The sequence below is a fragment of the Drosophila navojoa genome, chromosome 4 (assembly GCF_054131105.1).
Source record: "Drosophila navojoa isolate 15081-1374.11 chromosome 4, UAZ_NAV_1.0, whole genome shotgun sequence".
In the NCBI taxonomy this organism is placed as follows: Eukaryota; Metazoa; Arthropoda; class Insecta; order Diptera; family Drosophilidae; genus Drosophila; species Drosophila navojoa.
Window position 1 is genome coordinate 1,438,431 of NC_142892.1, and position 27,060 is coordinate 1,465,490.

At 43.8% G+C, this 27,060-nt stretch overlaps 8 protein-coding genes across 16 annotated transcripts; 4 read left to right on the plus strand and 4 right to left on the minus strand.

Moving 5' to 3' along the window:
* Positions 1 to 86: 86 nt before the first annotated feature.
* Srrm234 (Serine-arginine repetitive matrix 2/3/4) lies at positions 87 to 12,648 on the plus strand. Of its 7 annotated transcripts, none has more exons than XM_089260401.1 (11): positions 87 to 357; positions 1,339 to 1,440; positions 4,042 to 4,440; positions 4,509 to 4,571; positions 6,009 to 6,147; positions 7,248 to 7,277; positions 7,601 to 7,671; positions 7,733 to 9,425; positions 10,581 to 10,771; positions 10,846 to 11,055; positions 12,084 to 12,648. In XM_089260401.1, exons 1-11 carry the CDS (start codon positions 119 to 121, stop codon positions 12,280 to 12,282), a joined length of 3,336 nt encoding a protein of 1,111 aa, XP_089116527.1. In that variant the 5' UTR covers positions 87 to 118; the 3' UTR covers positions 12,283 to 12,648. The 7 variants fall into 7 exon arrangements, with proteins under 7 accessions (XP_089116527.1, XP_089116528.1, XP_030242347.1 ...); XM_089260402.1 differs by lacking the exon at positions 12,084 to 12,648 and adding an exon at positions 11,599 to 11,929; XM_030386487.2 differs by lacking the exon at positions 7,248 to 7,277.
* Positions 12,642 to 13,877, minus strand: LOC108651769 (peroxisomal membrane protein 2). Of its 3 annotated transcripts, none has more exons than XM_089260405.1 (4): positions 13,739 to 13,877; positions 13,477 to 13,575; positions 13,155 to 13,413; positions 12,642 to 13,096 (listed from the first exon to the last, which is right to left on the minus strand). In XM_089260405.1, exons 2-4 carry the CDS (start codon positions 13,563 to 13,565, stop codon positions 12,872 to 12,874), a joined length of 573 nt encoding a protein of 190 aa, XP_089116531.1. In that variant the 5' UTR covers positions 13,566 to 13,575; positions 13,739 to 13,877; the 3' UTR covers positions 12,642 to 12,871. The 3 variants fall into 3 exon arrangements, with proteins under 3 accessions (XP_089116531.1, XP_017957142.1, XP_089116530.1); XM_018101653.3 differs by having other exon boundaries at positions 13,696 to 13,790; XM_089260404.1 differs by having other exon boundaries at positions 13,699 to 13,739.
* On the plus strand, positions 13,868 to 15,350 carry Vta1 (vesicle trafficking 1). Its single transcript, XM_018101651.3, has 4 exons — positions 13,868 to 14,042; positions 14,119 to 14,180; positions 14,261 to 14,411; positions 14,469 to 15,350. The coding sequence occupies exons 1-4, from the start codon at positions 13,933 to 13,935 to the stop codon at positions 15,058 to 15,060; spliced, it is 915 nt and encodes a 304-aa protein (XP_017957140.1). The 5' UTR covers positions 13,868 to 13,932; the 3' UTR covers positions 15,061 to 15,350.
* Positions 15,235 to 19,152, minus strand: LOC108650363 (putative acetylcholine receptor chaperone). Its single transcript, XM_030386494.2, has 3 exons — positions 18,492 to 19,152; positions 16,027 to 16,165; positions 15,235 to 15,962 (listed from the first exon to the last, which is right to left on the minus strand). Exons 1-3 carry the CDS (start codon positions 18,609 to 18,611, stop codon positions 15,739 to 15,741), a joined length of 483 nt encoding a protein of 160 aa, XP_030242354.1. The 5' UTR covers positions 18,612 to 19,152; the 3' UTR covers positions 15,235 to 15,738.
* Positions 19,153 to 19,605: 453 nt separating this feature from the next.
* Bro (Brother) lies at positions 19,606 to 20,415 on the minus strand. The gene has a single exon (XM_018099480.3). The coding sequence runs from the start codon at positions 20,372 to 20,374 to the stop codon at positions 19,709 to 19,711; it is 666 nt and encodes a 221-aa protein (XP_017954969.2). The 5' UTR covers positions 20,375 to 20,415; the 3' UTR covers positions 19,606 to 19,708.
* Positions 20,416 to 20,760: 345 nt separating this feature from the next.
* On the plus strand, positions 20,761 to 22,242 carry LOC115563477 (uncharacterized). The gene has a single exon (XM_030386513.2). The coding sequence runs from the start codon at positions 20,761 to 20,763 to the stop codon at positions 22,156 to 22,158; it is 1,398 nt and encodes a 465-aa protein (XP_030242373.1). The 3' UTR covers positions 22,159 to 22,242.
* LOC115563478 (transmembrane protein 60) lies at positions 22,164 to 22,648 on the minus strand. The gene has a single exon (XM_030386514.2). The coding sequence runs from the start codon at positions 22,646 to 22,648 to the stop codon at positions 22,253 to 22,255; it is 396 nt and encodes a 131-aa protein (XP_030242374.1). The 3' UTR covers positions 22,164 to 22,252.
* Positions 22,649 to 23,078: 430 nt separating this feature from the next.
* Positions 23,079 to 26,977, plus strand: alphaCOP (coatomer subunit alpha). Its single transcript, XM_030386511.2, has 2 exons — positions 23,079 to 24,024; positions 24,084 to 26,977. Exons 1-2 carry the CDS (start codon positions 23,079 to 23,081, stop codon positions 26,846 to 26,848), a joined length of 3,711 nt encoding a protein of 1,236 aa, XP_030242371.1. The 3' UTR covers positions 26,849 to 26,977.
* The last annotated feature ends 83 nt before the right edge of the window (positions 26,978 to 27,060 follow it).

Below are 27,060 nucleotides of genomic sequence, written 5' to 3' on the forward strand. Positions count from 1 at the left end.
TTCTTGTGTTTGCAAACTGCACATTTGGCGGAGCAGCTGCGCCGTTCCAAACGCTAATGCATACGGAAAAGTAAACGTTTAAATAAATTATACATAGCGAGCGAACAGCCGGTACAACATGTACAACGGCATTGGATTAACAACGCCGCGTGGCTCCGGCACCAATGGACATGTGCAGCGCAATTGGGCATTTGTGCGACCGGGCAAAAAGGACAAGGACTATCGTGCCGAGGATGACACCAAAAAACTAGACGCCCAACTGAATCGGCCACCTAACAAGGAGATACTTGACCACGATCGCAAGCGAAAAATCGAAGTGAAGTGCATTGAATTCGAGGAAATACTCGAGAAGCAAGGGTAAGTACGCATACATACATATGTGAAGTAATGTTAAATGAGACACTGCCACAGTCAGTCAGTTCTAGCAGTTGACTCCTGCATGCGTAATGCAATACATGACGTTATATAACACCGGTGGCCAACACTGTGCACATTCGGTCCAACATGCATTTCTCTCCCAATGCGCTAATATTTACGTTCGTTCCCCGCTGTCAGCCGCCTGCTACTGCTGCTGCTGTTTACATTCGGCGCCTGGTAGCTGTGAGAGAGAGCGCACGCACGCATACGCGCTCAGTAGTGGTAAATGGCAGCAACCACCATCACCACCACCGTAAAAAGCACTGCCTCTGCTCCTTGACAGCCCATCCACCCTCTCAGCTTTGCTCTGACAGAAAGTTGAGCACTTGTCGTGCTTTTCAGCGTGACACGAAAATTAACTAGACAACTTTACACAGGGAGTTAATAATATTGAATGAAAATCAGTTTAAAGAAACAAAATATTAGGATTTCTGTTTGATTGAATACCCTCGATGCGCCTTAATATGTTGAACTGATAATTCCTGCATTGGTCTATATATGAAATTGACTTCCACTTCCGTCACATTTCGTAATAAGTTTTATGACAAGTCCATCTCTAGTTTGGCGCTCTTCCATTGGCCGCACATACATATATAGCGGCCCAGGCTGAGCCTGGTCTGGCCCTACTCGTGGCTGGTGGTGGAAAAACTGCATTTCAGTTGTAGAGATTGTTTCAATAGAGCACATCCGCGTTCAACAATAAAGCGGAAAACTCCATGAAATACTACAAAAATCGTTAAAATTATATTTATAAACAATATAGAACGGGCTAATAATCAATAATTCAAATTAGAGCTAAACTGTGAAATAAATGAAATTTGAATCCATGCTTAAGTCTTAAAGGTATTTTAGTAACACATATATGAATTAAACTAAAATTAAGTGAAATTAAATTTGTATTATTTCGTTGTTTATTGGCAGACGCACACCGGAGGAGATAAAGTCGCAAGTGGATTCATATCGCCAGAAATTAATGGGCCAAGGCAAAACCGATATAGCCAAGGATGAATTTGGACGCGTAGCGTGAGTAGCTCTCAATTGATGTTCAATGATAGCTTAAGTATAGTTAGTTATGTAATTTAAATAAAACATTGTGTGCCGCGCTCACACACACCCACTGGACAAATCAATAAAGCCTTCAACTCAGTTGCCTTCCCGGTCGCGTGTCCAACTCAACTCAAATCTCAGCCAGCTGGCTCAGTGGGCCAAAGCCCACATGCGCAAGAACAACAAACCAAACAACCCACCCGCTGGTCCAGGCGCCAATCAGAGCGCAGCCAGTTGTAGAGAAAATGCTGCTGCCGAGATGAAATTTATATTTTCGGCAGTCACTTCAAGTCTTCCAAAGCCAAATGTTTGGCAAACGCGCTCAGGAAATACATAAATAAAAAAAATATATAACTATAATAACTACTAGTATTTAAAAGCAATAATAAGTAGTAAAGTAAAATAAAACCTAAGTTTAGTGCAACAACAACAAAAGACGCCGGCAGGAAACATGAAAACATTGGAAAATGTTGCTGCTGCTGCAGCGCTGGAAAAATCAATATTTGGCACATACAAAAAAACGAATTGAGGAAAATGCGGCTAAGCGCAAATGCAATCGATACGCCAATGTCCGATGCGCAGCCCCTCAAGTGTGCAGCTAAGCCCATAGCCATGGACAGGCAACGCTGCTGCTGCTGCTGCTGGTGGCTACCAGCTCATCCAATCCACAAGAGCTTAACAGCTATCAAGTCGCCGTCGCCGTCGTCGTCGTTGTCTTTATTCTAGTGGTTGCTGTTGTTGTTTGGAGCATTGAGCTCTCCCATCATACCAAACTGTAATGTGAGCTCCGGCACCCAAAGACCCAAATACCCAAACCAAAAGCAACAAATCACTAAATAAGTCTTCCAAACTTAGCACGTAGTTAGCAATTAGTATTTAGTCTTTAAATGAAGTCGGCGCTAATCGTTTGCCCAGGCGGAGTAATACGAGTAAAATATCTAGTTAAAAATCCAAAATCTATATAATATTATATGGAAAATCCAACGTCTTCCAAATGCTGGATACAAATAACAAAGTAAACAAATTTATAAGAGCGCAAATGTAGCGAAAGTTTCAAGCAAATGCTAATCCAACGTCTTCCAAAGTGTTAAATATAATGCTACAAATAAATTTATTTTTATATTAATACAATTTATAAATAATATATCCACAAACGTGTCTATAACCAAATAAAAATATAAAAATAAAATATTGAACGTAAATTATATACACAAATTTTTACAAGTTATATATACAACAAATATATGCAAAATTATAATTTTATAATATGAAAATAACTCTTCCAAATATATAAAAAATAAGTCTGCGGTCTTCCAACAAAAAAATATCAATATATATTATAAATAAAAAACTTTAATAAATAGGGGAAAAAATCAATAAAAATAATAAAACAAAATATATTAATAAATCCATTGTCTTCCTGTACAAATAATGGAAAAAAAATTAATATTTTTTTTTTATAAAAAAAGATAAATAAAAATAATAATATAATATTAGTAATATATAATAATAATAATATAATATAATAATAATAGTATTATATAATCCACGGTCTTCCTAAAACAAATGTGGAAACTAAACAAACTAAAATGCAACAGAATAAAAATTATAAAAAATAAAAAATAAATTTAAATATAAACGCGCTCTACATTAAAATAACCAAAAAAACAGAAAATAAATAAAAAATAAACAACCCCCAACTGAAAGGGGTGAGAACTCTCCAAAATGCTCTCCTCGGAAATCTACACAAACACCACAACAACCACTGCAACGGCAACGGCAACGGCAACGGCAACGGCCACCGCAATGGCCACAGCCACCTCGACCTCCGCGTCCAACTCGGAGGCGAGGAGCACGACGAGAGCCTTCGCCACGCTGCAGGTCGTCAAGGCAAAGAAGCGGCGTAAGCGTCGTAAACGCGCAGGACACGCAACCGGCTGTGGCAACAACAACAACATCAGCAGCAGCAACAACAACAACAACCCCAATGCGATTGTGGGGTGTGTGTCTGGCACAGTCGGCGGCAGGAAATGCAAGGCGCAATACTTCCAGCATGACAATCGCGAGTATATAGCCAAATACGAGAGTTTCCAGTTCACGGCACAGGCGACATCGGCGGCGGCACTTAACTATGCTGCCGTGGCCAAGAAGTTCAAGCCATTGCGGCCGGTTTTGGCAAGCGGCGCCAAGAAGAACAGGCGCACAGCACAGCCAAAGAAGCCGCACAGCGACTGCGCCTGCGTCTGCCAGAATACGCAAGCGACGCAATTGACGCAATGCCCAGCGGAGCGAACAGCTGTGCTGGCGCACCGGGAACGAGAAGGTCGCCAGCTGGAGAATGTAAACGGGACGGGTGGACAGGCGCTGCCGGCGCTGCTCGAGCTGCTCAAGCACTCGTCTAGCACGTGGCTGCAAACGCTGCTGCTGGGCGCTGGCAGCGCAGCGGCGGCCAGGTAAACAAATGGGCTGAGAGAAGGGCTTATATAGGAGTATAGTTAATGATACGATATGGCTTGTATATTTATATATATATATGTAATCCTCCCATCTAATGGCATCCTTCCATTTCTATTGCAGCGTGCGTGAGACCCATCAAATTGCCGAGGCACAGCAGCAGAAGAACGCCAAATTGCGCGAGGCATTCAACATATCCGAGTACTTTGTGGAGGGCAGCAGCTTTGATTGCGATCGCAAGGCTAAGGAGGACCTGGCCAAGACGGTGGCCCTGCAAAAGGAGCTGGACGCGCAGCGCGAAAGCCTTGCGGCAGCAGCAGCAGCGGCTTCAACGGGCGCCGCAGCTGCAGCAGCAGCTGGCAAGGACAAGGAGACAGGCAAGCGATATGCGCTGCTGCGTACGCCCTCACGCGAGCGCGACGATGGAGCTGGCAAGTCAGATGCGGCGGCCGCCAGTGGAGATGAGCGCGACCATGTGTCCAGATCGGACAAAAAGAAGAAAAAGAAACGCGCCAGGGAGAGGTAACCCCAACTAATTCAAATCAATCATCAAAAATGTTTATCTAACTAAATCACACTTGCTCTTGCAGTTCTTCTAGTCCGGAGCGCCGCAAGGATAAGAAGAAAAAGTCTAAGAAGCATAAGAAAGAGAGGTAAGAGCTCGACAGAAATCGAATTGATGATTTTTTAATTCAAAAATAAAACCTACTCGTAGCTGTCTGTTCAACTAGTTTTCTATTTCAAAAAAAACATAAATTTTTCTGTTTCATATTGTAAAAGTTGAAACTGTTTTTAATTTCTCTTGTTGTTGTTGCCAAAACAAACAAACAATTGAACACGATACCTTTAGTAATTAACAAAGAAAACAACTGCTTAATATACATTTTGTGTTTTTCGTCTCTACTCCTTTTTTTACATTGCATTTTTAAACAACAAAAAAATAACTCAAACCAAAAAGGGATTCATATGAGAAAGAAAGTAAAAAGAAGCGAAAAGTTATGTACAAATAAAAAATCAAACAAATATACAAACACACGGACACACAAACACACACACACATAATAAAACTTAGTTTATAAACCAAATGAAATGTTTCAAAATGACAAATGAAAAAGTATTATTAATATACTTTGTTAATAATCATATGTGCTGAAAGCCTCGTTTTATTTGGCCTGACAACGTAGGGTTGCTATGGGCTGTCTCTGTAACTATCTCTCTATATCTCTATCTCTAACTCTATCTATCTCTAAGCACACACACACACACACACTTTCTCCCCCATCCACACACACACACACACATTTCGTTCACATTTGTTCTTATTCAGCTTGTGGTAAGTAAAAAAATTCGTTTATTCTATATAAAATTGTATTGTGTTACAAAATTTGTTTGCTACTTCATATATCATATCCATATACGAGGTGCGTTCCAAAAGTATGGCGAATATTGAGACGATTCAATTCTAAGTTCCAAGTTCTGAGAGCTTTCTATGCATTTGTATGCATGTGAGACTGAAGAGAATCATAAGTAGACTGAGATTGAGCACTAGAAAGCCATCATAACTAATAGTATTTTCAATTACATCAAGGATTGTTTATTATCTAGATGGATATAACTCTAAAGTCAACACAGATTCGCCATGCTCCTTGGTGAGCCTTCGTATAGTGTGTACACATACACCCATACACACACACACACATACACACCCACACACATACACTCACTCACTCACACACACACACACAAAGTTTAAGTACAGTCTCGTTTGTTAAGGTACCAAAAATACTGTGTTTTTGACAACAATTAAAAGCGTATTACTTTCTCATCTTTCTTTCTATTATTATTAATTAACCTACTACTATTTATTAAGACAATGCAATTTTGAGCAGTTTAATCGATGAAGGTAAAGCACTAAAAATCCACAAGTTAATCAAAACTCTTTAAAACCCAAAAAAAAAAATCATTCTTCAAGTTATTGCTGCCAGCTCCCATTTGGGGTGCCCAGTCTCTGGACAAAATTCTAGTGAAAACGTTCTCTACTATTTAAAAAAAAAATCTAATCTGTGTCTTTTTACACATTCTATTTGCAGTAAGTCGAAAAAGTCGAAGAAATCTCGCAAGCGCAAATACAGCGGCAGCGATAGCAACGATAGCGACGAGGAGGATGCGGCCAGCAGCGATGCCGAGCGTGAGCTAAAGAGTGCACGCAAGAAAGCCAAGAAGGAGAAGGTAAAACCAACAGCAAAACCCTACTAAAACCACCCTATTCGATAAAAGAGAGAACTGAAGGTGTCCAGTTCGATTGCCTGGGGAGTGCATGAGCTATGCTAACCTTACAAGATATCATAACTTTGTCTCTTTACCAATCTCCACTCTCTACATTACTAATTGCCATACAATATACTAAATATACATATATATAACATTCTCTCTACCTAACTTTTATGTAAAGAATCATTTGATGAAACTATTCTAGTGTAATCTAACATTATGTCTAAATGAATATAATTGTTTCTCTCTCTACATATGGTATATATTGTACATATATATACTATGCCTTATATACGATGATAATAACTCGATTGATTTATCGTTTTTTTCGTTCTTTCAAATTGTTCATCCAAATATTAAACATACGCCATTTCTTCTCTCGCTTATTTACTTCTTTTTTCCACAAAAAAAAAAAAAATAATAATAATAATTAACAATCTATAAACTCTATGAAAAACATTAAAGCATACCAAAAATTAATTAGTAAAAAACCAAAAACAATATAAGAAATCAAATATAATAAAATCACCCCACAAAAAATGTTGTAAAAGGTAAAACAAAAGGCTTCAAAACGCATACACAAAAACTAGTATTAACAAATTTTCATTTGAGAACTTTTAATTTTTCAATTTACATTTTGATTTCGTATAGCTAGTCGATCAATCAATATCAAAATAGAGCTCTGCACAAACTCCAATAAATTTCTTTTGTGCATTAAAAATTTTACTCTTTTGATGCCCGTTCACGTTCACGAGAAGAGCATGTCTTTATGGTCCTTCTGTTTACCGACTAGAGATTTGGATCCCTCGTCTATGTAGAATTCCGACAATTGACAGTTCAGCTATCGCAGACTCCTTCTGGCCCGTGAACGAGTATTCTGCAGTCGGCAGTAGCCGGCTGCGATTCTTAGTTATGTTTTCTTTCTGTTCCGTTTGCTTAACTTATCTGAATTATTATGTAGTATCCACAAAATTTCAATCAATTAAAATTCCAAAGAAAAAACGAAAAAGAAAATTTATATTTTGTTTATGAAAACCCTTGGCGCTTCATTAATATAGGATAGCTTTCAAAGGCTCTCTTGTAGTTTTGTAAGTACTTTCATTTGTCTGTTTTCTTTCTAACATATAAATATATATTTCTATATAGAGTAGCGTCAACACTCTCTTGTGTATATCTATCCAAGAAAAAACAAAAAACAAAATAAATTAGCAAAAAAAGAAAATGTTTTTTCAGCCCGCTTTCATGAGATATACCCACATTCATACATCATGCCCATCATGATCATAACGAACGAAAATAACTGTGTTTATATACACACATATTCAAATAACTTAATATCAATGCTAAAATTTAGACGCTTCACAGTTTCTGCTCCGTTTTTGTTAACAATTCCTCCTCTTTTGTTATGCAGAAGAAGCGCGAGAAGAAGCTCAAGAAGAAGCACCGCGCACGTGCCAGCTCCACGGATTCGGCACGTTCCAAGTAAGTCGAAAAGTACATTGCCTAGCCAAATCCTTTATTGATTTCGCCTCATCCTTGACAGTTCGCCTGAGCGCAAGGACAAGAAGTCGGGAAAATCTCGTGCAGCTAGCGAGGATAAGGACACACCTGTGGAGAATCCCGTTCGCGGGCGCTCGACCGAGCGGCGCAGGGACAAGAAGTCGCGTCGCAATGACTCCTCCACGGACAGTCGCCGAGAGAAGCGAGATAAATCGACGCGAACGCCGCCGCGGCGAGAGACTGAGAAGCCAACGCGCTCCAAGGAGCGACAGCGAGAGCGCTCCAAGCAGAGGCTAGGCTCGAGGGAACGACAGCGCTCGAAGGAAGCAAGGCGCAATGAGAGACAGAGATCCAAGGAGCGTCAGCGTTCCAAGGAGCGCCTCAAGTCAAAGGACAGAGCCCGATCCATGGAGCGACAGAAGTCTAGGGAGCGCCAGCAGTCAAAGGAGCGACAGCGTGCGAAGGAAAGGCAACGGTCCAAAGAGCGACAGAGATCAAAGGAGAGACAGCGCTCTAAAGAGAGACTTAGATCCAAGGAGAGAGTGCGCTCCAAGGAGAGACTCAGATCAAAAGAGAGGGCACGTTCCAAGGAGCGTCAGAGATCAAAGGAGAGAGTGCGCTCCAAGGAGAGACAAAGATCAAAGGACAGGCCGCGGTCGAAAGAGCGGCAGCGCTCGAAGGAGAGAGAGCGACAACGGTCAAGGGAACGAGAACGAGAACGAGAACGACAACGATCTAAGGAACGTGGGCGCTCCAAAGACCGACAGCGCTCCAAAGAGCGATTGCGTTCCAAAGAGCGACCCAAGTGCAATCAGCGCTCGAGCGATGCAGCCAAAGAGCGCAACAAAGATCGTCGTCACGAGCGTCGCTCAGCCTCTCAGGGGAAACGAGGTGGCGGTCGTCGTTCACGCTCACGTTCCCGATCGCATAAAAGGCAGCGCACACCCTCGCCAGCGCTAGTCAGTAAGCAACGGACGCGCTCGCCGGACGCATCGAAGAAGACGGCGTCAGCGCCCGCTTTCAATCCCTTCAAGGCCGCCGAGGATACTGTGAACGATATACTGGGCACCAAGTCGGTGATGGTGGCGCTGGAGCAGACGAAGCGCAAGCGTGCAACGTCCAGCTCGAGCTCCTCGTCGTCCAGCTCCAGTGGCAGCTCCTCCCACAGCGAGCCAGGCACGCCCACGCCGAGAAAGCGACGCCGAAGCCAGACGCCCGATCAGGTAAAGCGCGAGCCGAGCAGCCCAAAGCAGCGGGAGCAAGCCAAGGGCAGCCACATGAAGCGCGAACGCTGGGACACGCCCACCAAGCCGAAGACGCCCAAAAAAGAGAAGGATAAAGACAAGGGGAAGGGCAGTACGCCAAGTCCCAGACAGATAAGACGTCGCTCCGAAAGTTCCGACTCCTCAGAGCTGCGCTATTCCCCGGCTGAGCGCAATCCCGAGCGCTATCAGGACATTCTGCAGGACAAGAAGCGGCAGCAGTCCAAGTCGAAAGACACGAAGCCCACGCCCATCGTCCGGCTGCGTGCCCAGAGCGACGATGGCGGCGAGGAGGAGACGGAGTTGAGCGCTGCAGCTCTAGAGGATTACCAGCAGTCGAAGCGGGAGCGCGAGGAGCAGCAGGAGCTGCGCATGCTCGAGCAGCTCAAGTCGGGCATTGCGGCCAAGGCCAAGCAGAAGATAAGAACAATGGAAAAGAATGGCGATGCCAAGGACGCGGACGCTGGCAGCGAAGTAAGTGGCGATACTAACAGTGTGGTGCTGGCCACCGCCAAACGTAATTCGCTAAGTGAATTTCTTGTTGCTAACAATGTGACCGCTTTAATTAATAACCCACTGACAATGCCAACATCAACAACAACAACAACAACAACCACATCAACTACGATTCTAACAACAACAACGATAACGACAACAACGCCGCCGCCTCCTGCGACAGCAGCTGAGCCGCGTACGCCGCCAATTAGCAAAGCGCCCCAAATGGCGGCCAACGGCGGTGCCAAGAGCCCAGCCAATCCGACGGCAATAGCAACAACAATAGCAACAACAGCAGCAACTGCAACTGCAACTGCAACTGCAATAATTAACCCAACGTTAGCAGCAACTCCAACAGCAACAATAGCCAAATTCAATCACAGACCCCAACAGCATCCACAGACGAAGCGCATCTTTCATAACCGCACGCTGAATAACAATCCCAACAGTAGACACAATACTAACCATAACAATAACAATAGTCATGTATGTGGTGGTGGTGGTGGTGTTCCTCTCAATCCCGGTGGTGTTTCTCATACTAATCATGCTAGCAACAATCCCAACAACAATGCGCTGCCCTTTTTAGCCGGCACGCCCGGCACCTACAATCGCACAACGAACCGGCTGAACCATGGGCCCCTGCTGACCGCGACGCACTATAACATCTGCAAGAATCAGCACAACAACAGCCACGGCAGCAACAGCGGCAACAACGGTGGCTTGCAGCCGTTGCTTAGCCGGCGGGATCAGCAGCAGCAGCAGCAGCACCATCTAACGCGTAGTCTTAACATGTACAATCCCAATATTTATGGCCATGGGCCGCAGCATGCGCTGCTGGCAGCCGCCGCCGCTGGTGGCCATCATGTGCATCATCATCATCATCATGGGCGACATGGTGGTGGTCTCTTGTCATTGGGTGGCAGTGGCGCCGGCGCTGCTGCGGCTGCGGCAGCTGCAGCTGGCTTGGCCCTGCTTGGCCATCCGGCTCAGCATGGGCGCGGCACGGGCGGCATCAGCTTCAATGCGGCTGCAGCGGCCGCTGCGGTGGCGGCCAATAGTATTAGCTATCATCATCATAATCCGCAACAGAAACCGAAAATTGTTATAAAACCGTTCAAAATTCACGATCCACAGCCCTTAGTCGCCGCACTCGCCGACAGCACTCTGGTGGATGCCATTGTCTCTAAGGTGTCGACAGCAACGGTGGCAGCAGCGGAGAGCGCCGCCCGACGCAGTCGCAGCCGTTCGCGTCGCAGCGATCACAGTCGCAGCAAGCGACGCTCGAGCAACAGCCGGCATCATCGCTCCAGCAGTCGCTCCCGATCGTAAGTTGTCATCAAATCGAAAGCCTTGAATGGTTAGCTAATCTCTTTCTATATCTCTCTCCCTGTGTATCCAGTCGCTATAGCTCATCGAGCAGTCGCAGCGGCTCGTGCAGCTCCAGATCCCGTTCCGGCTCGCATTCATCACGCTCCAGCGGCTCGTCAAGAAGCAGCTCCGGCAGCTCCTCGAGCAGCGGCTCGGGCTCATCACAAACCGGCTCGCGCTCACCATCCATACCCAGACGTCGCGGCTCGCCTAGTTTTCTAGACAGGCGTCGCATCACCAGGTAGAAGCCGCTAATGCACATTTTATCTAGTTTCAGTTTCATTTAGTTTTACGAACTTTGCAGAGTGATAGTTTAATATATAATTTGTATAAGTCTCTTTTATGCATATATTATAAGACTAGTCTGTGTATAATATATCTTATATATAACGAGAACTCTGCATACCTGTCTCATTTATCTTGTATAGAGGGTTATATACTATATAACTACTTTATCTCTCCACCTGTCAAGTAATTTTAATTTGATAAAGCTTCAGCATTGTTGAGGGCCTCCCCAGTCACTTATCGGTAAAACCTATAGCAAAATAATTTCCAATATAATTGGTAGCAGAGTATTAAATCTTCAAATACCGAATATAGTATATTCACAACTCAATAGATTTTTACCTATTATTAATTTATATTATATTTTTAAACTTTATAAAAATTATTATATGTCATAATATTTGTTTGTTCGCTCACTCTGCAGGGGTTCATTTGAAATTGTTTGTATCTATTTGATTTTAATCTATTTATTTGATTAAATTAATTTAATTTTTTGTAGCCGTCGCTCGCCCCGCAGCTCGAGACGTTAGCCAGGTTATCCAGCTTCAGTTGCATTTTCATTTCCAACTTTCTAGAGCACCTGATTTACCTGACTTGATTTAATTTGATATGATTTGTTTTTAATTTTCTTTTCTTACAGCTAACTCAGGAATTATCATTTACATAATATTTCTCATTTTCAATGTATATTCCGTATGTGTAGCTTACTTTATTTCGTGTGCTTTGTGCATTTTGTATTTGAATTCAATTTCGATTATAATTGCAATTATTTGTCCAAATAGCTCAAGCACACGCAGCACAAAAATAAATTATATCAATGCCAAATTGTATATTATTTGATTTTCTTTTAAAGGACTTAGTTTATGATTTCAATTGATTGAAATGATTTTCTGTTTTTTGGTAAGTTTTGCTGCTTTTATTTTGTTGTAGTGCAATCGCAATTATTTAACTCTATCTAATCTCGTGCAACTTGTTATTTTGCAGCGCTCGCAAGCGACCTATACCCTATCACCACCACAAGGCGTCTGGGGAGGGCATGAACAACGGCGACGGCGACGAGCATATGGACAACGATGCATCCAGCTGCTGCTCCAGTTGCTTCAGCCGCGGCAGCTCGCCGGACACACCCATGGCTGGCACACCAATGCACAATAGTCGGAGTCCTTCGGCGATTGCCTTTTGAGTGTTAACCGATTCGCTGCGCAAAATGTGCGGCGAACTGTAAAGCAAAAGAAGGGGGAATCCCCCGCCTACTCTAAGTAATTCTCAACTAGTCAAACATCCCTAGTCGCAATATGCAAGCAACAATTTACATATATAATTCTCTACATAATATGTCTAGGCTAATTGTTGTGCAGTATAAGATTTGTTTTCCCTTAGACACATGCCCTTAAGACTAAGATGTAAAGGATTGTCCTTTTTGCGATTCTCAGTAGCTAAACAATATTGTAGAGACGATCATTGATTTTAATTATAATCGAATATACTCGAATTATTTGCTAGTTTCTAGGCTTCGTTTTTAAATAAAATTATTTGTTGCCATTTCAAATGCAAACATTGTTTATTGTACATAAAAATGTATTAAAAATTATTAAGGTTTTTAGCTTGAATTTCACAGATGATAAGAGCGACCCTCGAGTTCTCTCATACACGCTCACACACACATACACATTCACTCATACATAAAACAACAAAGTTATTCCCGCTTGAGAACCTTTGGGACGCAGATAAAGACACAGATATATATTTAGATAAACAGCTGGCGGTTGCGATTATGTGGATTTGGCAGCTGCTTGTTTCTCCTGGAAGCGGCGACGTTTCTGTGCCAGGAACACCACCCAGATGAAGGAAATTATGCCCATGCTAACGGAGCGAAACATGGGCGGCACATAGGCAATATTCAGATAGACGAACACCGACAGATATTGCCAATTGGCGCGCAATACGGGCCAATAGAGTTTCTCCAGATTCTTAACAGCTGTGCTGTGCGATTTGCCCTGCAAGACAAAATATATTACTTAAATCGTATCCATCTCGCTAAGCTTCAAAACTCACCTCGAATATCGAAAGGAAATACAGCGAGAGCAACTGATAGAGCGGCGCATAGCCTAAGCGCTCAAAGAGGAATATAAAGAATTTTCTGAAACGAAAATCATGGCTTAACAAGCGCTCCACCGTCTGATAGAAGTAATGCGGCACACTGCCTCCAAAGATCAGGCCGAATAGACCATAAGCGAAGAGGCTTTGTTGGTTGAGTTTCTTTGCGCCCGCCAAACGCTGAGCGGTAACATTTGCCGTGGTGGCCAGGCAGCAGCTGCAGGCAATCAAAATCTTTAGATTAGTTAATTCCGTTTAAAATAAATCCATCAATAATTACGCTGTTAGGGATTTCGTGCGCACTGGATGATTGAAAAGCTGTTCCAAATAGCTGCCGAAGAGCGAATAAATTGGCTTTGAAAGTGACATGATGCGATTGCTAAAGGATAAATTGCAATTATAAGTTATATTTTAGAAGCAGACCAAAGTACAAAGTACGCCGCTTATTCTTGATAACATCTATGGGGTAACGCTCTCTTAACTCATTTGTGCTACTAACCACTTGATAGAAACGGCGTTTAAAGACTGAGCAATTCCCTCACCTGAGTTTGTTTTTCTCTTGCAGCCCTGCCAGTGTCACCACACCTGTTTACACAGCATATTCAAAAATAACAGCTGGTCACACAGTTTTCAATAAGACTTTCTGACAACACTGTCATTCACAATAATCTTTTTACTGCGTTCAAAGAAATAGCTCAGAAATTGATTGGAAAGATATTTGCTGTGCACGTCAAAGATGGAGTTTCCCCCATGTCCGAACTCACTGAAGTCCATACAGCACTTTCTGAAGCTGGCCCAGGAGCATGATTCGCGTGACATTGTCATAGCCTACTGGGCAAGGCTCTAGTAAGTAGATGAGCGATGGGTTTCCCTGCTAGTGAATTTCGCATAAACAAAATGTTTTTGTTAATTAATTCTAAAGTGCGCTGCAAATTGGCTTGAAAGCGTCATCTCAAAGCGCAGAGGAGACTCAATTGCTGTTAGGTAAGCGTACAAAGATGATATATGATTCTTTTGCACCGATGACTCATCTATAATTTTATTTGTTTTGATTGGGCTCTCAGCTATTATGGACTGGTTGGAGCAGATGAAGAAGACGCATGCAGACAACGAGGCAATAACCAACGATATAGCTGCCCAGGCGCACATTGAGAACTATGCCCTGAAACTATTTTTATATGCAGACAAGCAGGATCGCGAGGAGAACTTTGGCAAGTAAGTGGAAGTTCAATTTGGATGAATTTACGTTATATTAATTTTTCATATTGTCAGGAACGTCGTGAAGGCATATTATTCCAGTGGCGTTCTCTACGACATATTGCTGACCTTTGGTGAGCTCAGCGAGGAGGCGCTTCACAATCGTAAATACGCCAAGTACAAGGCTGCATACATTCACAACTGTCTGAAGAACGGCGAGACTCCCATACCCGGACCCTTTCCAGATGACGAGTCTGCAGAGCTAAATGGCGAAAGTCCAGCTGGTGTCAAAGATGAAGCCGCTACCAATGTGACAGCGCCCGAAGAGCCATCTACTGACTCGCAGTCGGACAACGTCGAGCCGTCCTCGCCGGCTCCACAAACAACACCTCCCACAGTCGAGGAGGTGCTGAATAATCCGAACAAATTGCCCAGTCCGCCGGTGGAGGAGGAGAAACCAGGTGGCTTTGAGCCATATGTGCCCCCAGCACAACCGAATGCCGCAATTTTCCAGCCGGCTGTGCCAGTCAATATAACTCCCGATCAAATGATTACCGCCCAGAAGTATTGCAAGTATGCAGGCAGCGCCCTCAATTATGATGATGTGAAGACAGCGATTGAGAATCTGCAGAAGGCATTGAAGCTGCTCACCACTGGCGCTGAATAAGTTAGCCTAAAAATACAAGCACATACACACACCCACACAGTTAAAGCTTGGAGCACGTGCACCATTCAAACCACATAATTAATAATAATAATCTCTGAAGAATTTGCTGGCCATGCTTATTGGACGTAAAACAGAAAGACGACGACTGATGTTGAATAATTGTTTAAAACAGCATTATATATATGTATATGTATATGTATGAATATGAGTTATTCAAAAATTTATTAAAATTGTTGCTAAAATGTTGATGGCTGCGACAACTACAACATGAGTGCCGTATTGCAAAAGGATTCTGGTCTTTCTTTGTCTTTTTATAGCTATACTATAACTCGTTTATTAATATTTATAACTTGAACACTTTTCGCAATTTATTTATGTATATTATTTATATATATATATACGAGTATGTATTTCTGTTTATTCTTTGGCACCAAAGTGAAAAAGAATCGTTTCAATTTTGTTTTATTCTATATAAAAAATTTGATTTAATTTATAACTATAAATGAGAGTTGTTTCGTTAATAGCTTGTATTATATGTTATGTATTAAGGTCGCCAATTGAGCTCGAAAAATTTCAACTAATTGTGCTAAAAGAAAGCTGTTTACAAGTGCGTCTATGAGTTGAATTAATGATTCCGACTATATGTACGATCAAAAATCTAGTTATCCGTGGCATTATCTACTCCTGCTTGAGCCCATTCGCTTGCGGTGCATTGACGGCCGACAGGTCAGCGGCCTCCTTGCGACTGGTCTGATACCAGACGACCAATCGGCCGCCCAACATGAATGTGAACACCAGCGCCGGTCCGGAACGCTCGAAGGGATCGCTGACCATCCAATGCTGGTAGATGCCCAACAGCATCAGCAGCAGTAGCAGTACATTCGCCACATTCTTGATCTTGTCTGCGGATGAGAGTGTCGACAGGTTTCATATGCATTGGTAAGGCGTACTATTTACTCTACTTACGATAGGGTATCAGCGCCATGGCCAGTCCACACACAATCTCCAAGATGCCGACGGTGCGTCGATACCATTTCGAGGGTATCTTAATGCCAAACATAGCCGTCAACGGAAATACCTTGGCATATTTCACGTATTCTGTGCGCTGCAAGGGTAAGTGAAATGGAAAATGAAAATTAAATTAGATTTGCAATGCGAGGGTAGGCTGAAAGATTCCGATCTTAATACGAATTTTATGTTGGAGAAATTGGCTAAATTTTTATCATTATTTAAGATCATAAAGGATACGAAAAAGTTGTAAAAATATTGTTGCCAGCTGAAATCTCGCTTGTCTCCTTTCTATCTCTCTATTTCTACTTATAGCCTAGATGTTTCCTGGATAGCTTTGTATACAATTTATTCATTAATCATATATTCTGCTTACGCAAATAGTTCGAGCATCGATCCTCACTTTGGCACTTGCCTATTAAATAACGAGCTCACTTAGCCAGAACTCATTTACATACATACACACACATATACATATATTCATTCATTTTAGCAGATCTCTGTCTCTCTCTCTTTCTCTTCCTCAGTATGTTGACAGACGATGCAATATGTTTATTTTTATAAAAAAAATAGAAGAAAAGTCGCAAACCCAAATGTTGCTTGTCATACACACTCGCAATTTCAATTTCTATTTGAATTTATTTCATTTTATTTTGTTTGGCATTCGCCATTTGCGGTTCTCAACACGAAGGTGTAATTAAAAAGGCTAAACCATTGCAACAACAAAAACAATAACAACAACAACAACAGCTGCGCTTGGGCTATAAATTGAAAAGCGTTGCAAATCAAATACCAAACCAAAAGAATAACAAGAATAACAATAACAAATCAAATAGAAAACGTGCTGTAAGCCAAATACCACAGCAAATTACTTTACATAGTATGCAATATATGTACATACATACATAAATACATATATAATTTTGTATATTTTCTAAAATTTCCCAATGCAAAACCTAAAAATTGTTTTCTTTTTTAAGAGATTTGTAAACAAAATAAGAGCAAATCACATTAATGCTTATTGTTTATACATATTTTATGTAGCTATATATGTACATACATACATATACGTACATACATACGTATATTAGCACGTGAACAGCAAAATTATTTACACAACAAAAACGGGCGCCTACGCATTTTGATGCTTGCTAATTTCCATGAGCAGTGATTACAAGTGAAACAAGAGTGCTCTAGCGAGGAGTGCTCGACTAAGAGATACCCTAAACATATATGTACCTGAGCAGCGCAGCCATTACAATCACTTTCTGTACATACAAAAAACAGCTAAACACATCGAAAATAAACACAGAAACCTATGCAGCTAATCTGAAGGATATAATCGATCTATATCTATAAAGGAGTATAATTATATATACATATATGTATGTCGTCGATTTATAATGCCTTCTTCCGCCTGTTACATACTAAACATACTAAATCCCATTTTCAATGAAACCAGGGTATTCAAATACACTTACACATATGTATGTTTATAGATCTACATCATTTGTGCAGAGTCCAGAGTGATAGAAGCCATACATACATATATATGTAAATATAGCTATAAATGTGGTCCAGATTTGGCGTCATCTACTTATTATGAACACAACTGCAAACTGTTTGGCTGATAAAAACATATTTCTGTGGGATATAGCTACATACATTCGTATATATTTCTATATATACCTAAATATATCTAAATATTCCTGAAGATCATTGCGTTTCAAAAAAGTTTTCATGAAGGCCAGCCGCCTGGCATTGATGAGGTCGAGTTCAATGGTGCAGCTAGACGATTCTATTAGTCTGTCATCATTTTAAGAATTTCCGTAATATTTCCTGAGTGCTATGTTATAAATATTATAATTATAGCTACAGCCAACATAATGAACTTTTGGACATTTTAAAATAACAATCATTAAATTAACCTGTAATATTTATAAGAATGTTGTCACTGCTTCAAATCAAGACAAGATAATCAACGTAAACTCTATTTTTGTAGGCATACTGATCTAGATCTAGTAAGTAGAATAGACTTCCAATTTTGATTAGGAAAGATGTATATAATAATAATAGCTCTATTTCTAATTAGCATAAAAACACTCTAATGGATATCTCATAATCCCACCCTGTACTCCGGTACTCGTAGCTCGTATCTCTTAGCCAAACAAAACTCATTTGCTTAGACAACTTATTTATTATTTAAACTCTACCCTCGGCCCACTGCTACAAAGCTGACCCAGTTATATAAGAAACCCGTTATATATGAACGAGGATATGTTTTGGTGGTTAAATTCCGTTTGTGCTCGGCATGAAAAATCGATAAGAGCTGCCGCACCCGAAATGCCGACTCAAGGTAAACAATGTGATATAACCGCGCATACATTTGGCTTAATATGTATCTATTGATTTTTCATGCTTACCAGATCCTTGTAGAGATCCTTGCTAATATGCGGCGTTAGCTTCAGCGTGCCCACAAATATGAAGAACAGGCCCAGCAATATGGACAAACTCTTGAGCACAATCGTATTCGAGGCTGGCATTTTGTTTATGGTCCTTGACTTTAAATCACTCACAGACACTAAAAGCCCAACTGTCTATAATATTTACTAATTATTATAATATCTGTTTGTTGTTGTTGTTGTTATTGGATTGCTCGCGTTGAGCACATAATTTGTATGAATACTATTTTGAAATCACAAATTTGGGGCGCGCTTCTCGTGCGAGAGCGGCTGACGGCGTGGAGGCGTGGCCAGATGATACTGGGACTCGAATTCATATAGCATACATCACCCTATAATACACCGGTCGCTAAATTTAGCGCACGTCGCAGCTTCTTACTCGACCACGACGGACAAAGCACACCGAAACACACAGAAACAAAACCCAAAGTTATATGAAATTCAAAATTTGAATGTTTGGGCGAAAACACTTTGTGTGGTATGTATAATTTTCTATAAACAATTTTTGCTCGCTTTCCCTAGGCAGTTTTCGTTTGCTTCGTGTGGCCGCACAGACGCGTTCGAATTGCTACTTAAACTGAGACTGAAAAACAAAATCGACCAGTTGCAAAATTTCTATCAGCAGCATCCCAAAAGGCCGAGTGCCAGAAAATCAATATGCTCCCGCTCTCTTCCTCTCTCTCTGTCGCTCTCACAAGTGCCAAACGAGATCAAAATGAGAGCGATAGAGAGAGGGGAGAGTGGGCTGTTGGGTTGTTATTCATGAGGAAAGCGCCCTCTGCCCATGAGAGAGTGAAATATAGAGAGAGAGAGAGAGAGAGAGAGAGAGAGAGAGCGAACGAATAAGAGAGGGAAAGTGTGAAGCAGAGCTAACTCGCAGCTGGAACGGGTATTTTTTTTGGGGTGGTTCCCCCCCCTAGGGAAGTTGGGAGGTGTAATTAAGGCCAAAGACCCCGTGTAGCAACCCTTATGAAACAATGGCAACAGGGCTGCAAAGCAACTCAAAAAACACTTAAGGAAAGAAGTTAGTAAGAAATCAAATTGAATTGAACTATATGAACTATATACACTATGATTATTTTTCATGCCTTTTTATTTCCGATTAAAATAAACTAAGTCCTTAAACGTAAATGCTAAAGTAAACCTAAGGAACTAATAGAATCGATTCCAAGCTAGTTTCACCAGCCCATTGGAGCTCCTGGAACTGGACCGGGACCGGGACCAGGTCCTGGACCACGTAGCATCGCCTCTTGTGGCGGTGTATACATGCGTTTCGAGTCAGCCATGCGTTGATTGTAGCTCTCGATCTGTTCCGCCAACTGGGCGTCCTCCTGTAGGGCGCGGCCTTCATCGAAATCCAGGCAGGCAACGCCATCTAAGCGCTCCAGATCCAGCCAGCCACGGAAGCGCACACAAACGCCATTCATAATGAAATTGGAACGCAAGTGCACCTTTCCGCGTTCCTTGTCGAAATCGCACTCCTGCTCCTGGGCGTAGGGATTGTGATTGGCATTGAAGTAGAGCTGAAGATTGGTGCCCGTTGGGACAAAGGAGAGCTCAGCGTAGCCTTTGCGACAATCGGTCACGAAACGCATGCGACGCTCGTCTATAGCGCGTCCCCGGTAGCCCGTGTATCGCACCTCGCTCTCTCGGCTCAGTCGCCGGAAGAGCTCATCCGATTCGTACTTGGACTTTTGATTCGGTACAACGCGCGGCATTTTGAATATGAACCGCGGTTTGGGTTGCTCATAGAGTCCCATTGCTTCATAGGGTGGCAGCTGATGCGGGTGATGATGCATTTTCTGATCCCTTAACAGCTCGAGACGTAAATTCATACTGATCATTGGTGAGTCCAGGAATCTTATTTATATGGTTACATGTTCAGCGATAGCTACCTGACTTTTCAATTTCTATATTTATGGCTAACAGCTGCAGTTATTATGTACTGTGCATACAGTGCTACCTGTTGCCAGGTGTTCAATTATAACTCTTACCAATAAAATTTACTCTTGAAAAAAGTCGCTAGCTGATATTTTTAAATCTTAACAGACAAAACATTTTTGGCATTGCCATACAGTTTTATTGCCCTGCGATTATTATTCGCCACAGGGTGTTCCATGTACACGAACAGCTGATATGTTTTATTGAAAACATTCACAACGCACATCAAGAAATTTGTATTTTATTCAAACAAATTTTGTAAGGTTCACGTTAAATAGGATCATAAACTATGTCTCTGGTTGCATACGCGGCAAGCAGTGATGAGGAATCAGATAATGATGAGGACTCTACGCCTATACAAGTACAACTAATAAAGCCAAGCGCTGCGACTCAAAATGGAGCACCACAAGTTAAGGCAACTGCGAGCAATGGACATATTAGTGATGACGACGACGATGACTATATACCTCAAGAAGTCTCCTTGCAGGAGTTGAAAGCGAGCACTACAGGTCGGCTACATCTTAACCTGCCTAAGCCAAAAGCAGCTGCTGACCCGAATCCGCAGCAGGAAAAGGTGGATGATAAAGTGACGCAGGCCTTTGCCAAGCTGCCCATGCCAAAAGCTGCAGCAAAGGTTTCCTCAATTATCGAAGAAGTGGACGATGAGTTCTTGCACAAAAAGGCCATTCCCGCTGCAGGTAGCGAAGCATTGGAAAAACCACCGCTGGCTGTGGCCAGGGAACGCGTAAAGATTAGTATACCATCTCTCAGGGAGTATGCCGATGTGGACAAAGAGATGGCAGAGAAACTGAAGAACAAACAACCACAACTCAAGTCCACAAAGGGTTGCGGCTTGCTGAGCATTTTACCACAAGCTAAATCTGAACGGGATTTTGCCAAGAAAACAGAGCCCATGGCATCGAAGCCAACTAGTAAAGACGAGCCTGGTCCACAGGCCAGCAAGAATATTCCAAGGGTCAGTGCCTCGCCAGCTTTCGTACCAGATACTGTGAAACAAAGACGCGCTGCGCACAATACCGAAGGCGTCGATGGACTTAAAGCCCCGCCTGCAAAGCCATCCAAGTCTTCTAAGCCAGCTGTGTCGCTGGTGAGCGTCAGTGACAGCGAGGACGAGGAGGAGGTAGCCAATGCTGGTGACTTTTTCTCACTGAACAGCGAACAGCAACTGCCAGAGGTGAGCAGCAACGAGATTAGCGCCCTGGTGGCCAAGCGAGCAGCCAAAATGAAAGAAGCTAGCGACAAGTATTTGACGGAGGTGGAAGAACGCAAGGCAATTGAAGAGGAGGCGATGCAAGTGGAATCAGAACAGTTGCAACATGCGCAGAAACGCTACCATCAACAATTGAATGCTGAGGCCATGGATGCACTCGTGGGCAAGAATGCCAAGAGGCGACGTAAGGAGGTGAAGGAAATGCAAGTGATCGACATAGTCGGCGATCAAGTGATGCCGGATCGTGAGGAATGGATGCGTACAGCTCTGGCGTCGGCCACCACATACCAGCCAACGGGCGTGCTGACGGACGAGGAGCCAGTGGCGGGCACAAGACGTAAACATCAAATAACATACCTGGCACACAAGGCGAAGGCGAACGAAGCTGAACTGCAGGCCATGTGGTCGGCTAATAGGCAGACACGTCGAGCCACACAAAGCAAATACGGATTTTAATGAAGTCGCTTTGCATTTCTGGATTTCATGATTTCTTTTTAATATGAATTACATTTAGACTTAATATATACATAAATACATAAATAGTTGTTGTTTAATGGAGCCAGCTTTCGCGCTTTCTCAGCTTTCCACCCACATAGACGATGGCAGTGCAGAGGAGCAACATCAGAGGCGCCATGGTCACATAGATGGGTATCTGTTGCGGATACTCCAGGGTAATGCAGATCATCACCTGAGAGGTTATCGTCAACCATACACCCACAATGTTCCATTTGTAGAGAGAGAGCAGGTCAGTGAGGCGATTCAAATTACGCCATTTGCGTATAAATTTGATGAGCACGTAAATTATAAGAATGCAGTCGAAGAACCAGAGTGGTGTGAAGGTGACAAACCAATTCCAGGTTGTGCGTGGATCTAGTCTTAAGCAGAGCAGTATAAGGAACACTAAAACTATAAACCATGTGAAAAGCGCTCGGTGTGCCAGTGTCATTTTGCTTTAATTGAACTTTTACATTTTATAAACACCAAAATTGTAAACAAGTGAGCGAATATCGTAACGAAGTATGTTTGTGATATCGGTTGATAACGATGGGGTAACGATATGTTATATCGATATAAGCAGCTGTTCTCTTGGGCGTTGACAACTCTACAATTGCTGCTGCATAGAAGAAGATAATTGACGTGTCACTTGAAAAATTTGTAAAATTGGTGTGTGTTTTTACATAAAACCATGAAATAAATTGATTAAATATGTTTATTTATGATCACATAAACTACTACAAATGCTAACAATTGTTGTTGTGTAATTCTAGACAAGAAAGTGCCTGGCACAGACTGAGTAAGTGTACGTCAAAGAAAAGCCGACTACAAGTTAACACATCGCCACGGCAGCACCAGCAACTGTGAAGGAAACTGCAACAATGTTGACCAATTTCGAGTCCAAATCGGCTCGTGTGAAGGGTCTTTCGTTTCACCCGAAGCGTCCCTGGATCCTGACAAGTTTGCACAGTGGTGTCATTCAGCTATGGGATTACCGCATGCACACGCTGCTGGAAAAGTTCGATGAGCACGATGGCCCCGTTCGCAGTGTGGCCTTCCATCAACAGATGCCGCTGTTTGTCTCAGGCGGAGACGATTACAAGATTAAGGTGTGGAATTATAAGCAGCGTCGCTGCATATTCACGCTGCTGGCCCATTTGGATTATGTGCGCACAGTCGCATTCCATCACGAGTATCCATGGATCTTGAGTGCGTCCGATGATCAGACCATTCGCATCTGGAATTGGCAGTCGCGCAACTGCATCTGTGTGTTGACTGGGCACAATCATTATGTGATGTGTGCTCAGTTCCATCCGACTGAGGATCAAATTGTTTCCGCCTCTCTGGATCAGACGGTGCGTGTTTGGGACATATCTGGACTGCGTAAAAAGAATGTGGCGCCTGGTCCTGGAGGACTTGATGAGCACCTTAAGGGTCACCCCGGTGCCACAGATCTGTTTGGTCAGGCCGATGCGGTTGTCAAGCATGTGCTGGAGGGCCACGATCGCGGTGTCAACTGGGCGAGCTTCCATCCAACCCTTCCGCTGATCGTATCAGGTGCCGATGATCGCCTTGTCAAGCTCTGGCGCATGAATGAGTACAAGGCCTGGGAGGTGGATACATGCCGTGGTCACTACAACAATGTGTCCTGCGTGTTGTTCCATCCACGCCAGGATCTGATCATCTCGAACGGCGAGGATCGCAGTATTCGCGTTTGGGACATGACCAAGCGTCAGTGCCTGTTCACATTCCGGCGGGACAACGAACGCTTCTGGATTATGGCAGCACATCCCACACTAAATCTTTTTGCTGCCGGCCACGATGCAGGTGAGTAGCAACCATTAACTAAATTGAAAACTAGGTCTAAAATATTTGTTCTTTTTCAGGCATGGTGGTCTTCAAGTTGGAGCGCGAGCGTCCCGCCTACGCGGTACACGGAAACATGTTATATTATGTGAAAGATCGTTTTCTACGCAAGTTGGATTTCACCACCGCCAAGGATACGGTTGTGATGCAATTGCGTCCCGGCAAGTCGCCTGTCTACAGCATGTCCTATAATCCAGCATTGAATGCCGTGCTTATTTGCACACGCACCAACAATCTGGAGAACAGCACCTACGATTTGTGCCAGATACCCAAGGACAGCGAGAACGATCGTCAAAACGAGTCTGACAGCAAGCGCAGCTCCGGCATCACAGCCATCTGGGTGGCACGCAATCGTTTCGCTGTGCTCGATCGCAATCAGCAGCTGGTGGTGAAGAACTTCAAGAACGAAGTGACCAAGAAGATACCAACGTTCTGCGAGGAGATTTTCTATGCCGGCACAGGCATGTTGCTCATACGCGATCCGGAATATGTCACATTGTACGAGGTGCAGCGTTTGGTCTCCGTCGGCAGCATTAAGCTGGCCAAGTGCCGCTATGTGGTGTGGTCACCGGATATGTCGCTGGTCGCACTGCTCTGCAAGCATTCGGTAACCATTTGCGATCGCCGGCTGCAGTACTTGTGCACCGTGCAGGAGAACTGTCGCGTCAAGTCGGGCGCCTGGGATGAGTCGGGCGTGTTCATATATACGACCAGCAATCATATCAAATATGCCATCACAAACGGAGATCACGGCATCATACGCACTCTGGATCTGCCCATCTATCTGACGCGCGTCAAGGGCAACCAGGTGTTCTGCTTGGACCGCGAGTGTCGCACCCGTGTCCTGCACATCGATCCCACGGAATACAAATTCAAGTTGGCTCTCATTCAGCGCAAATACGATGAGGTTTTGCATATGGTGCGCAACGCTCGTCTAGTTGGCCAGAGCATCATTGCGTATCTGCAGCAGAAGGGCTATCCAGAGGTGGCCCTGCACTTTGTCAAGGATGAGAAGACGCGCTTCGGCTTGGCTCTGGAGTGCGGCAACATTGAGATCGCCTTGCAGGCGGCCAAGGCACTGGACGACAAGGATTGCTGGGATAGATTGGGCCAGGCAGCTTTGCTTCAAGGCAATCATCAGGTGGTCGAGATGTGCTATCAACGCACCAAGAACTTCGACAAGCTAAGCTTCCTCTATCTAATCACTGGTAATCTGGACAAACTGAAGAGAATGAACAAGATTGCTGAAATACGCAAGGATATATCGGCTCAGTACCAAGGTGCCTTGCTCCTGGGCGATGTCAAGGAACGCGTGAACATTCTCAAGAACTGTGGACAACTATCGCTGGCCTACTTGACCGCAGCCACTCATGGCTTGGATGAGCTGACAGAATCTCTGGGCAACACCATCAGTGCAGAGGGCAGCAACTTGCCGGAGGTGAATCCGAATGCGCAGCTGCTGCAGCCTCCAGTGCCCATACAGCAACTGGAGACCAATTGGCCACTATTGTCAGTGTCGAAGGGCTTCTTCGAAGGCGCCATGGTAACGCGTGCCAGCAGCAGTGCGACAGCTCGCCAGGCACTCAATATAAACGCGGATGCCGCACTGGACGAGCACAATGCTGGTGGAGATGGTTGGGGCGCTGATGCCGATCTCGGCTTGGGCGAAGATGATGACGGCGATGAGGAGATGCATGATGCACTTAGCAATGATGAGGCCCAGGATGAGGGTGCTGGCGGCGGTGGCTGGGATGTCGGCGATGATGATCTGGTGGTACCCATTGAGCTGGCCTCTAAGATCAAGGCCTCGGCTTTGGACAGCAACTACTATGCGGCGCCCAACAAGGGCCTATCGCCAGCCCAACACTGGGCCAACAACTCCCAGCTGGTGCTCGATCATGTCAAGGCAGGCGCCTTCAACAGTGCTTTCCGCCTACTCAACGATCAGCTGGGTGTGGTCAATTTCAAGCCCTTCAAAACGCTCTTCTTGCAGAACTACGCCTGCTCCCGCACTAGCTACACCGCCAACCCCAATCTGCAGTCGTTAAATGGATATCCACTGCGTAATTACTCAGAAACGAATCCGAAACTCCAACGCCCAGCGCTAGGCATCAAGCTGAATGACCTGGTGTCCCGGCTGCAGTCTGGCTATCAGTTGACCACTGCGGGCAAGTTCACCGAGGCCATCGAGAAGTTCCACTCCATACTTATAAGTATTCCGCTGCTGGTGGTGGAGACGAAGCTGGACACAGCCGAGGCGCAGCAGTTACTGAAGATCTGTGCCGAATACATTGTCGGCCTCAAGATGGAAACCGTGCGCAAGGGCATGCCCAAGTCCACGCTGGAGGAGCAGAAGCGTCTTTGTGAAATGGCCGCCTACTTCACCCACAGCAAGCTTCAGCCTGTCCATCAGATTCTCACTCTGCGTACCGCACTCAATATGTTCTTTAAGCTGAAGAACTATAAGACAGCCGCATCGTTCGCACGCCGTCTGCTGGAGCTTGCTCCGCGGCCGGAGGTGGCGCAGCAGGTGCGCAAAATATTGCAGGCCTGCGAGGTGAATCCCGTCGATGAGCACCAGCTGGAGTATGAGGAGTTCAATCCGTTCAACATCTGCGCCATCAGCTGGAAGCCGCTCTATCGTGGTAAGCCCGAGGTGACCTGCCCCTTCTGTGGCAGCTCCTACGATCCCCAGTACAAGGGCAATCTCTGCACCGTCTGCGAGGTCAGTCAAATTGGCAAGGATTGCATCGGTCTGCGCATTTCCACGCTGCAATTCCGTTAAACGGAAACAACAATAATTAGTACCCATTAATTGTCGGACTTTTCCAAGCAACTTTATTTGTATTTCTAGTGTTAAACATGTTTATAAAATATACATTAATCAAATATATATAAACGATACGGAAAATATCGCTGAACTGCTTATTATACAAATGAAAATACACGGCAATTCAGAATCAATTCACTTCGACTAAAGAGATTCAGTATGGCCTT